Source organism: Rhinolophus sinicus, linkage group LG03 (genome assembly GCF_036562045.2).
Source record: "Rhinolophus sinicus isolate RSC01 linkage group LG03, ASM3656204v1, whole genome shotgun sequence".
In the NCBI taxonomy this organism is placed as follows: Eukaryota; Metazoa; Chordata; class Mammalia; order Chiroptera; family Rhinolophidae; genus Rhinolophus; species Rhinolophus sinicus.
This window is the reverse complement of record NC_133753.1, coordinates 69,776,008-69,788,706: the sequence shown is the minus strand read 5'-3', so window position 1 is coordinate 69,788,706 and position 12,699 is coordinate 69,776,008. Positions and strand designations below refer to the sequence as shown.

Below are 12,699 nucleotides of genomic sequence, written 5' to 3'. Positions count from 1 at the left end.
AGCATGCTGCAGGGGTCTGGAAAGGCTTGGCCTTAAACTAGGCATGTCTAATAGGGTTTAACACAACCTGTGAATTTGCCCCTGCACAAGGTCAGCTTCTAGGTCAGTGGAATGCTGCACAAATTGCACTCTCCTCCAGACTGTAATTATACCTAGGAGAAGGCCATGTGCTGCCAAGTTCAGCTGACTCCAGATAGGACCAAGATAAACTGAGGACTTGCTAACGTTTCTCAAAAAGTAATTTTTAAGGATTTGATATAAAGCATCTCTTGTGTGTGTTTTTTTTTAAAGATGGTCTTGAGGTTTATGAAGGAGCTTTGTGTTGGTGAGATGGTGAGAACAGCTATTGTCTGCCTTCTCAGAGAGCAGAAAAAGGTTGAAACAGAAGCAGGAGGAATTTGAGTCAGACATAATAAAGTAAAATGCTTTGATGCCAAAAGTTGCTTAATTCTAGAAAACGATTTTGAGGATTAAACGAATCAAATACTATGCACATGAGGACAAAGAAGAAGGAAAAAATGGGTATTGGGAGTAGTCATAGAACAGGGATAGCATTAAAAGTTTAGATTATGTTTACTGAGGTAGGATTAGCTGAGGTAGGATTAGCTGTGTTTTGTTTGGTGACAGAAAATGGCTGTAAATCTGTGTGCCTTGTATGACCGTAACCTTAATAATTTTTAAAAATGTAAACATTCTTTCATAAATTCCATCCTTAAATAGCTGGCCATGTGTCTCAGTCCAAAGGCAGACGGATCCAATAGGCAACATTTGCAGATTTCTTCAATGCTAAGGGTTAAATAATTCCAGAATCCACTTCAACCAGAGTGTGCATTGGATAAGCAAACTTTTACAAGTACTCATACTCTCCCATTAATGTATTCTGATGTCTCTTCCTTGAGTAACCTGGAGTGGGCTCTCTTTTCCACCAACCCACGTGGAAGGAAGTCGCATTGGGCGTTTCAAGGTGTGATTCTGCCTACTGACTCCACATGTACATGGAAAACCATTCATTTGAAATGCATATCATGAAGCTATGGACTAATAATGTCAGGAATCCTTCCAATATTCAACAATCCAATATGGTGGATTGGCCTCAAGGTATTTGACAGTGTGAAAGCCCCTACTGCTGTCTGGTCTCAATGCCTGAAAGGACCTTCATCATTGTGGCCGTGCAGGATGGAAAGAGCCCTTTATATATGGATAACCAAAATATTAGTTACAGTGTCATGTGGGGTTTAGGGTCTGCAGAGCTTCTCTCTCAACTCTCCTTTGTGGAGAGGTTTTCTGAAGAAGAGACCTGGACTTTTGTTTCAGGAAAAAGGCACTGAATATAATGCTTTGGGGAATGCTTTCAGGTTACCCAAGGAAGACTGTGCCGAAACAGCCATTCATTCAAACTCTGGCATTTTGGGGGATCATCTACCTGAGAACAGTTAGAAACTCTTTATGTTAACTGATCCCTGTAAATAACTTCCTTGTATCAGACTTCCTTATATGTTTCTTTTTAACTAGTCTCTGAGCTCCTATTGAATGAGGATGAGCTCCCATTGAATGAGCTCCAATTGAATATATATTCATATACAGGTACTTATATGTATTATTATAATGAATCGTTACATCCCTCACAATATACTAACATAGGGGTTTGCATTTTGTGAATGCGGTTAAATTGAACTGAGTGCTTTTCAACATTGATGTGACGATGAGTCAGGGCAGGCCAAGAACTACGAGACTGATCTCCTGACTTTTCTCTTACTAACTCGTCACCAGAAGCTGATGCCAGACACTTTTTCATCACCAGCCAAGGGGCCACGACAGCTCAGTGTGCTAATGCTAAAAGCTAGAGGGAAGGACCATTGTATTTATGGCTGTAGTTCTTAGTTTTATTTGTATTTTCGCTTAGATTGTTATAATGCTGGGAACCTCTGATTTGAGCCAGACAACTTTTAAAAACTGTTAAAAGAGCACAGGATAATAACCAGAATGCTTTAAAAATGGGTTGGCACTGAGTAATTACATTTTTAAATTAATAAATAGTTTGATATAACTTTTGTATTTAAAGTCCCATGGTTATTTTTTTAATGTACTAGTTAAATTTCCTACTATAAAAAAGGCAGACTTTGAAATATCTGACAATCTCAGGCAACTTAGAATTCTCAAAAATTTCCAAATAATCATTATGATCAACAGTCCACACTGTTCAGAAATGCGAATATGGAAGGTGTAGGTAATTGAGTTTGATTTCGTTCAAGCTCAGAATATATTAGAATAGCTAGTGGATTGGGGAGGACAATACCTAACACTAGTTTATCTTGTCATATGTTTTTCCTCTTCAGAAAGGAATTTTTGATGTTTGCTTTATCTGTCTACAAGCTGGCTCACCAAGAATTCATATAATGCAATAAAAGAAAAACAAGGGGAATTTTCAGTTAATAGAGGGTTCTACATAAATTGGATCTGTTTATTTGAAACCTCACCATGATTCTAAACAATTATTTTAAAAACAGTGTAATAATTCTTGGTTGATAACTTAATTGAGCATCTTCTTAAAAACTATTTTGTCGTGCTCTAAATCTTTGTTCTCCCTTTTTCTTTGTCTCGTTTGTACTCTCCGTCAGTTTTCTTCACTCTTGTCTTTTTCCCTCCTTAATATTTTCTTCCTAGCTATTCTTTCCTGAAGGTAAATGTTTCAGATATTAGATATCTATCTGGTGTAAGGAGTTGTGAGATTTGATCACAAATATCAAAAAGGAGTATTGGGTTAGCAGAACAAAGTGTTCTATTTCTGTTCCCTTTCTTTATTGCCCTAGCAGTGAGGTGATTACTTATTTTACAGGACTTTTGAGCATGAAATATTGTTGTGGCTCAGGAAATCCACTAAAAAATCAAACTTTACAATATTGTAGTGCTCCCTGCCCCCAATTCACTGTTGTCCACTTGTATTGGCTCATGTGCCGAAGAGCACAATACCTCATGCTTAGTAGGGCTGCATGAGAGGGGAGTTTGCTCTCTTCCCACTTCTTCCTTTGGAAAATTCCCCTTATTCACAGCAATCTCTGTGTGTATATCTTTCTTCTTGCTATTCAGCTATGTCCTTATTTAAATTTATTTGCACTATATTAGCCTAATAGATACAGTAATTGGAAAACATAGCAAAAAAGGGTCTGAGGACAATTCACAAGAACATGTCACCAACCACCAAATGTTTAACCTTACTGTTAAATCATTAAAAATTCAGAGTAGTGAAAAAACATTTTTACCTATCATGGCCAAAAGTTTTGAAATTGATAATACCCACAGTATGTGAAGAAAGAGGAAAATGGTCGCTCTCAAATATTTGGCAGGAGTGTAAAATTATAGCATCTATTAGAAAATATTTGGCAATTTTTATCAAAATGTAAAATGGATTTCTGTAAATCTACCCAATAGAAATACAAACTCAGGCTACTAAGTATGTATCTGCATGTTTGTTCATTACAGCATTGTTAATAATTGACAAAATTTGGAAAATTTCTAAATGTCCATCGATAGAGGAATACTTAAATTATGTGTCATACTTAGAAGTAGCTCTGCCTATACTGACGTGGAAGATATCAGTAATGTATTTATGAAATTTAAAAAAAATGATGCAGAGTGGAAAAAAGCTGCAGAATAAAATGTATTGCTTGCCATTTTTATAAAGATAAAACCCTATGCACATATGGGCACGCATACACGTTTAGATCTGTAAGGAGACAAACTCCCATTACTAGTGATGGTGCTGGACAGTGGAATTAGGGGATGAAAGAATGTGTCACCTTTTACTTTTTTGCATTCTGTATAGTTTATGTTTTTTTATTGCAATAAGGATTTATTGCTTTCATAATTAAAAATAAATTTGCAAAAAGAGAATAGAAAAAAAATAACAGATATTTCTGTGAACTTGTCAACTCTCCAGGACTTTATGCATCTTTAATCCTGAGCTCAGTACCTGGCAAATGGGAGTCATTTGACAAATGGATGTTCAATGAAGGAATCCTTACTTAATTCCAGTCTGTGCTCCCGTGACTAGGTTGGCCAAGACTTGGACAGAAGCTCACAAAATACGACCAGAGAGCCTACAGCACACCCCTCTACCTTTTTTCCCCTTTCAGTTCTCAGATTTTCTTTGTCTTCCTTCTCCCTGCCTCCGACACTTTCTCATCACATCTTGTTCAGCCCCATCTCTAACCAAGTTCAGAAAGATTGAATATATCCTGAAGTCTTGGCCCAGACTTTTTCGCTGACTGAACCTCACTTGATCTGTTTAGTAGTGTAATGTGTTGTTTTCCTCCAAGTGTTTCCTTTTAATCATTTTGCATGTTGGACTTAAGAAGGATATTTTAAAATACATATTTATTCTACCCTTTATTTTTTAACCCTCGCTTTACTTTTATTTTTTTCCTTGTAATGTGTTTGACGTTGTCCTCCACTTCCTAACTTCAAAACATTACAAGATACAGTATCCAAAACAGTATGGCACTGGTATAAATACATGCTGGTATAAATGATCTTCAACATGGGTGCCAAGACTATAGAATGTTCCAGAAAGGATAGTCTTTTCAACAAATGGTGTTGGGAAAGCTGCATATCCGTATGCAAAAGAATGAAATTGGACACTTCTCTTATAGCACAAACAGAAATCAACTCAAAATGGATTATAGACTTAAATATAAGATCTGAAATGATAATATATCTAGATGAAAACATAGGGAGAAAACTTCATAACATGGGTGTTGGCAGTTATTTCCTGGATATGACACCAAGGCTCAGGCAACAAAAGCAAAAATAGACAAGTGGGACTACATCAAACTAAAAAGCTTTGGCACAGCAAAGGAAATAATCAACAGAGTGAAAAGACAACCTAGGAAATGGGAGAAAATATTTGCAAACCATATATCTGATAAGGTGTTAATATCCCCAAATATGTAAGGAACTCCCACAACTCATTAAAAACAAACAAAAAAACCCAATTTATAAATGTGCAAAGGACTTGAAGAGACATTTCTCCAAAGAAGACATACAAATGACTAACAGGTGCATGAATATAGTCTCAACATCACTAGTTATCAGGGAAATGCAAATCAAAACCACAATGTGGTATCACTTCACACCTTTTAGGTGGCTATTATCAAAAAAACAAAAAAGAGAAAAACAAAAAAATAAGTGTTTGTAAAAATGTGGAGAAATTGGAACCCTTGTGCATTGTTGGTACAAGTGTAAAATGGTGCAACTACTATGAAAAACAGTATGGAGGTTCCTCAAAAAATTAAAACTAGAATTACCACATTATCCAGCAACCCTACTTCTGGGTATTTACCCAAAAGAATTGAAAACAGGATTTCCAAGGGATACTTGCACTCCCATATTCATTGCAGCATTATTCATAATAGCCAAGAAGTAGAAATAACCTAAATGTCCATCAACAGATGAATGGATAAAGATGATGTGGTGTGTGTGTGTGTGTGTGTGTGTGTGTACAGAGAGTGCCAAAAAATATATATACATTTTAAGAAAGAAAAACTGTCTTAAAATTGTAATACTAAATATATACTGATAACAAAAGATGAATACAGGTCACATTTGACTTCTGCAATTACAAGAGGTGCTCAAAGTGTTTGCCATCAGTGTAATTTTAATACAGTTTTTTTTTTCCTTTCTTAAAATGTGTATGATGCCAAAAAATGTATTGTAGCATGTAGCATCCATATTGTAGCATGTATCAGAATTTCCTATTATATATATAACATTCAGCCTTAGGAAGGAAATTCTGACACATGCTACAATATGGATGAACCTTGAAGACATCATGCTAAGTGAAATCAGCCAGTCACAGAATAACAGATGCTGCATGATTCCACTTATATGAGGTGTCTAAAGTAGTCAAACTCATACAAGCAGAAAGCTGCCAGGGATGGGGGCTGGGGGCTGGGAAGGAAGTGGGGAGTAGCTGTTCAATGGCCTCGAGTTTCTGTTGTACAGGATGAAACAAATTCTAGAGATCTGTTGTGCAGCAATGTGCATATAGTTAACAAAACAGTACTATATATTTAAAAATTTGTTAATAGGCTAGATTTCATGTTATTCTTGCAATCTATGGGAAATAAAAGAAGCTAAGTGGGCTTAGGACATACTCGTATATTCAGTGTCCATTTTGTTCCTACCATTTTAGCAGGTTTTGAGAAACCTGGTATTCTTTTACAATTGAAAAAAGACAATACGGAAACTTCAAAGTATATTTTAAAAGTCTAATGAGAGATAAGAGAATTGGACACAAGTAGGGAAGAGAATACAAATGTTTGACTTTACCACTGTTTACCCACCCTTTTTCGATATAGCATTTGAAAAAACTCATAAGGTTTCAGCCAAGTTAAAGGTAATGCACACTCTCCAAACACCTGCTGTGGCAAGTTGTTAGACAAAATTGCAAGGATGGCTGACTGTGGTGACATCCTTTCCACAGTTCAGCCGGGTTGAACAATGAAGTGGGATAGATTTGCTGGTTTTCTCTCTCTCTCTCTCTCTCTCTCTCTCTCTCTCTCTCTCTCTCTCTCTCTCTCTCTCTCTCTCTCCCTCTCTCCCTCTCTCCCTCTCTCCCTCTCTCCCTCTCTCCCTCTCTCCCCTCTCTCCCTCTCTCCCTCTCTCCCTCTCCCTCTCCCTCTCCTTCTCCCTCTCCCTCCCTACCTCCCTCAGTTCTCTTGTGGTTCCTGCCTTGCCTTCTTTTAATTAGCTATTAGAAAAACTAGCATTTGATCTTTGTCTTCCCCATAAGTACAATGTGTTCGCCATGGTTTTCAGAATCCTAACTGAAAAGCTTGGGGAATGTTTGAAGAAATGTCTCTTACCCAGCTGTGACCTTGTCATAAATGTGATTCCTGTGCCTGTGCCTATCTCCTTGGCATTGATGTGCGTGTCATGGCCAAGGTATCAGCCACTCTCCTGGACATGTAAGAATAAATCTAGTCAGTTTCCAAACCGTCTTCTTCTTTTGAATTTGCTTTGCAGTTAGTTCAGGTGATGGTTTTATTTGCCTTTTTGGTTCTTGTCAGCAATGTTACCAAAGTGATTTTGTAGATCGGTAAGCTCTACAAACTTCATGAGGACTTGGTCAGCCTCAGTCGTCTCTGCACCCCCAGAGTCCAGAGCACTGCCATAGCAGATGCAGACCTGAGATTTGTTGAATGAATATTTACATCAAACTTATATGGATTTTCTTAATTCTGTATTGGACTTTTAAAAATCATTTCACTTTGAATTTGTGTTCTCTATCTCAGAAAAAGCCAGAAATTGCATTTTTAAAGATGATATTTGATTATACAAAATTTCTTCCTCCTTTGCTTTTGCTTTCATGTAAAAAATAAATAAAAACACTAAGTACCTTCTTCATTTCTTTTCAAACTCTTGAAATTCTGTATCCCCCAGAATCTTTCTCTAAGGCAAATATTGAAATCATTAAACACATTAGACCGAAAAATCAGATTTTCCTTTTCTCTTGAGGAAAGCTTGGTATTTACTATATTTTCGGTCCAATAGTTATATGAAAGTAGCCATTCTGAGCAGAGGAAGGAAATTAAGAAAGACAAAAAGCTGGCACTAAAGGATTCAGGATCAATCAATAGATAGGTAATTAGAGAATTTGCACAATTAGGCAATCTTGGTTAACCCATGTTATCTCTTACTTTTAACCAGCAAGCAACTCAGCTAGTGGGGTACCAATGTTCATGTAGATGTTAGTTACTGTTTAATCTTGTCTTCACTATAGTTTGGGAAGTTTATAAGCACCTACATAAGAGGGGAAGTGTAACTGTTTAGTTTGGTGTGTATTTTACACAGAAAGTGCATTTAAAAACATAAGATTTGTGATGTTTTAAGTGCATGTCATGTTATTTTTGTAACCGTGCTACATGAGAGAAAAGATAACTTTTTTTTCCCTTAGTGACCACTGTGTGATATGTTATTAGGAAATGATTTAGCTTATCTAGGTTTAGAGAAACACAAAAGTATGAAGAGCTCTCCGTGGAATAATCATAGAGATTGAAATAGTTGACAGTGAGGTGTTTGAAGTTTATATAAAAAAAAATTTGTGTAAGTTTTGCTATACATATGTAATATCATAAAAGAATGTTTTTAAACAGTTTAAAAATTAAAGCTTTATGTATAAAGTATTGTATTGCTTATATTAATAATAGCACAAATATAAAACAACCTTACTCTCCAAAACGGAAAATTTATTTAAATAACCTGTGTCAGGAACTATATTAAGTGCTTTATATACATTGTCATTTAATTTTTAGAATAAATGGATAAGCTAAATACAGTTAGCCCTACTTCATGAAGAAGAAGTTGAATTCCTAGAGGTTAAGTCACATTTCCAAGGCCATATCACTGACAAAACCGCTGAGTCAAAATCACATTGATTTTCCCCCCTGAACCACTCAGCAGATGACACAGCCTAAAAGAATGGAGGCTATGAAGTGACTTAAAAAGTCGCAACATAGAAATATGCTAATGATAAGCAAAAATGTTGGGTATAAAATTACACATATGTAGCAATTGCAACTTAGTTCAAATGTGTTTAAATAAAAAGTTCAGAGTAAAATATTATAGAGTTTAGTGTTTGTATCAGACTGGTGGAATTTGGAGTGGTGGTTTTCCTTTGTTTTCTAAAATATCTATAGTTGTACATAACCTACTCTCAAATTAAAGGGTTGTTAAAATAGAGTGACTGTAGCATCAGTTTAGTTCATCAATCAGAGCATCTAAAATAAAAGTCTTAATGTTTTTTATATGCTTCTGAAAGATTGCGTCGTCATTTGAGCTTGTGTTAATTTTATTTTTAAATTCCAGATCATCAAGTTATTGGACGGAAAACGATCTCAAACTGTGGGAATCTTGATATCTAGTTTGCATTTAGAAATGAAGGATATCCAGCAGGGTGAGTCTTCTCCATCACTTTTTTTTCCAACTTTTAATTTTTTCAGCATTTTATTGTGAAAGACTTCAAACATATTAGGATGCCATAGGGAATCCCACGTGCCCACTACCCAGCTGCAAAGCCATCGGTTCACTCTTATTGTATGGGAAGCACCCTTTCTCCACCAACTAGGTTATTGTGAAGAGAAAGTTGGTCATAATTCATCTGTTAAAAATGTTAATACATCACTAAAAGATAAGGACACTTGTTCAAGCATAACTCCAGTGCCATTATCATATATTTAAAAATATTTACAGTGATTTCTCAATATCGTCAAGTATGTAGTACTAATTTCCCTGATTGTCTGTACACTCACTAATTCATCCTTTTGTTTACAGTTAGTTTGATTAAGGATCCAAACAAATTTCATGCATTGTCTTTGATGTGTCTCTCAGGTTTCTTTTAATCTAGAGGTTTCTACCATCCATCTTTTTCTTTCCTTTGTAATTAATGTTTTGAAGAAACCAGGTCACTTGTCCTGTGGGGTTTCCCACAATATTTTGCTGATTATATTGCCATGGTTTTATTTATTATGTTCTTCTGTTCCTGTGGTTCCTATAAACTGTTAGTTTGATCTAGAGATTTAATCTGAGTAGGGGGAAGACTGCTTCATAGATACTATTGTATATTCTATCAAGAAGTACAGAATATCGGATTGTCTCTTTATGGTATTAGTGGACACTGTGATTTTTGCCTAGACTCATTATTTTATTAGAAGTTTTCAAAATAGTAATATACGAATTCCATTATTTCTCCATCCATCGGGATACTTCTATGGAGAAATACTTTTCTTGTTCATCTACTTGGTTATGTCATTGTTTCTTAATCCCTTCTTTTTTGCAAGTGATGCTATTTCAGCTTAGTTGTCTTTGGCTCAATTTGAAATAAGATGTTTAAAGAGAAGAAATTTTACTCATGTATATTTTTCATTCTCTCTGGAAAAATAGACCAAACACCATCTTATCTTTTGAAATCTGTCCTCCAAATAATCAATGAAATATAAATCTTTATTTTGATATGTGATTGATAATATTTTCTGAGTGGTAATACAATTTCTTGTAGATGGTTTCAGTAGAATTTAGCATGGGTTTACCAGTGGAGACACTGTCAAACTACACTGCCCTTCAGGTTTCAGTCTGTGTTACCTCAAATTTGTTTTACTTTGGTACCCAGCAGAAGACTCCAAAGGACCTGAACTGAAAGATATTTAGTATTTTCACACACTACTCTTCTGCTCGAATGAGCTTTGCTAGGGCTTAAAATTTTGCTTCATTGGAGACATTAAAAAGTCCACATAAAACTAAAAATATCCTGAAGTAGATTATATTCACAGAGTATTCAAGTATGCTGTCTTGTTTTAAATATTTAAGCTTAATAGTAGAACTAAATATGTAAGTGTGAATATTAAACCTCCAAAAATATTGCAGTAGTTGATTTGAATTAGGGGCAGAGGGTGGCTAAAAAGGTCCACCATCGAAATTAGAGAGGGGATTCTTCAGTAACTTCAGGTGTTAGGTCTTCTAGAATAATTGAGTTTTGGGTCAATTCGAACGAGGAAACTGTGATGCTGGGACAAAGGAAAAATGAAAAAGTAAAACAAAATGAAAATACATCAGCAGAGATGTATAGTCTTTCGTCGAGGAGACTAACATTGTTGATGCAGTCATTGAAATGAGAAAGCACTTCTTCCTCTTCAGGGGTAGAGTCTTGTCCTACACAACCGTGCTCTCCGTAAGCCTGGGGAAAACCAAGTATGCTTGGTTTCATCACTATGATGTGCAGCACAATGGATATGAGTCTTCACAATGGCAACAGCACCTTAGACTGATTCAGTTCTTCTTAGGCATGTCCTGCTGTAGTGCAGTACGTTGCCATGGGGATAAGAGTCATTCCAGCCATGTGATATTCCAATTACCAACTCAAGGCCATAAACCTCCTTCCCATGGCATTCCAGCCTTTTGGACTGAATGTTCATTGTGAGTTGAATAAGAGACCATTTCCAGCATTCTACTCTGGGCAAGGACATGCTTACACGAAGCAGAAGTGAACTTCCATTTCAGCACTGGAAATGTCAGTTGTAGCATTACAGGTTTCCAGGACTTGTGGGCGCCATCTTTGTTTTCTCCTGCTTCAAGCACCCCTGTAATCTACCACAGAGTTGGCTCCTAAGTTCTGAAAAATCATCCCCATTCCATGTCTTCATTTAGTAATGCATTCCAGATGAATATGGCAATATAACCTGAGCTTAATTTTTCTTTAGAATCATTTGACTGACACTGGCATCTGAAGGTCACTTAGGAGCCGGGCTGTGTCAGTTACATTTCAGTCTGAGCCCATGTCTGGTCGTGAATGGAATGCACTTGGCCTTGTGTTGTCATCCTGATGAAAGGACTCCCTGTACTAACGTTGGCCTAAAACGTTTGTTTTAATGTGAGGTGTGTGTGTGGGGGGGTGGCGGGAGGGGGCGGGGGAGGCACTGCAATGAGATTTGATTGGGGCAGGCCAGCTGGCAGCCAGGCAAGGTCACATGGCACGTCAATCCTGGTGAAATGACCACAGTTCAGAGACTATTCTTCAGCCTTCTGGTCATATATTCCTCTTCATCACCGCACAAAGACAGGTCCACTAACTTGCACTTTTCAAAGTCACAAAGAGCTGATGTATAGACCATAAAGCTAATGTGTTCACTTACAGAATTTTCCTTTGTCATGACAAAAATATTTATTATTTCTGTTCATCTTTACCTTCATATCACCTGTCTCTATTTGTCATTATATATTTGTTTATGCCATTTTCCCCTTTGCTGATATTACAGCTTGGTCACCTAGATAATCGTTTGGGGTATTTCAGTCTACAATTACCTCCCACAGATGGATAATCCAGTTTTTACTGGTTTAGCTTTTAAAAGACAACCTTGTTTTCCTCATTTGTAAGGTGGACACTTCTCCATTGTCCACTGGACACTGCCTATAATGTGTATTTAAGAAGTGGAATTTGGGGGCTCTGTACCTCACAGTCTTATGTGTGCAAGTAGAGAGCCAGTGTTTGTTCTTTATGTCAGATTGCATTTCTTTGCTAAGAACTTCTGTGATAATTAAGCATTGTTTACAACTAATTGGGCTAATGTGTCATATAAAAGTAATTCAATAATTTTTTTAGCATTTAATTTAATTAAAAAATAGACTAGATGGAATTTGAATGTCATGTATTCCATTCCAATGCATTTGGACAAAACCAACTTCCTTCTTTCCCTCCTTCCCTTTTTCCCTCCCTCCCTGTTTCCCTCTCTTCCCTGCCTTTCTCCCTCCCTTCTTTCCTCTCTCAATAAACGTTTTGAAAGCCAGCTCTGTATAAGGCCGCATGATAACCACAGCACGTAGGACGCAACATATTCTCAAGAGTTCACAGGATGGTCGGAGAGACGTAAAAAGCAGCCCAAAATTACAGTATACTTGCCTATGAAATAACAAAGCAGTATCTTAAGTCCTGTAAAACTTAAGATGAGTCTTAGAAGATGAAATGGTGGTCAACACACAGAGAAGAAACTTTTCCAATTGAAAGAAGGTATGTGAAAAGACGAGGAGCTCAAGTGTGCAGATTACATGTACACGTGTTGTTTCAGGGCACAGGGCTAAAGAAAGGAAGCAGCATCCAGCCCAGGAAGGGCCCTGAATATCATCACATGAAATTCAGACATTATCCCATGA

General features: G+C 36.7%; 1 protein-coding gene across 4 annotated transcripts in view; it reads left to right on the top strand.

Annotated features, from left to right (window-relative positions):
- FMN1 (formin 1) overlaps window positions 1-12,699 on the top strand; it is a 379,042-nt gene that overhangs the window by 217,854 nt on the left and 148,489 nt on the right. For all 4 annotated transcript variants that reach the window (XM_074327935.1, XM_074327933.1, XM_074327934.1 and 1 more), the window contains one exon: window positions 8,866-8,953. In XM_074327935.1, the coding sequence (XP_074184036.1) occupies window positions 8,866-8,953 (88 nt within the window). The remainder of the gene's footprint in view (window positions 1-8,865; window positions 8,954-12,699) is intronic.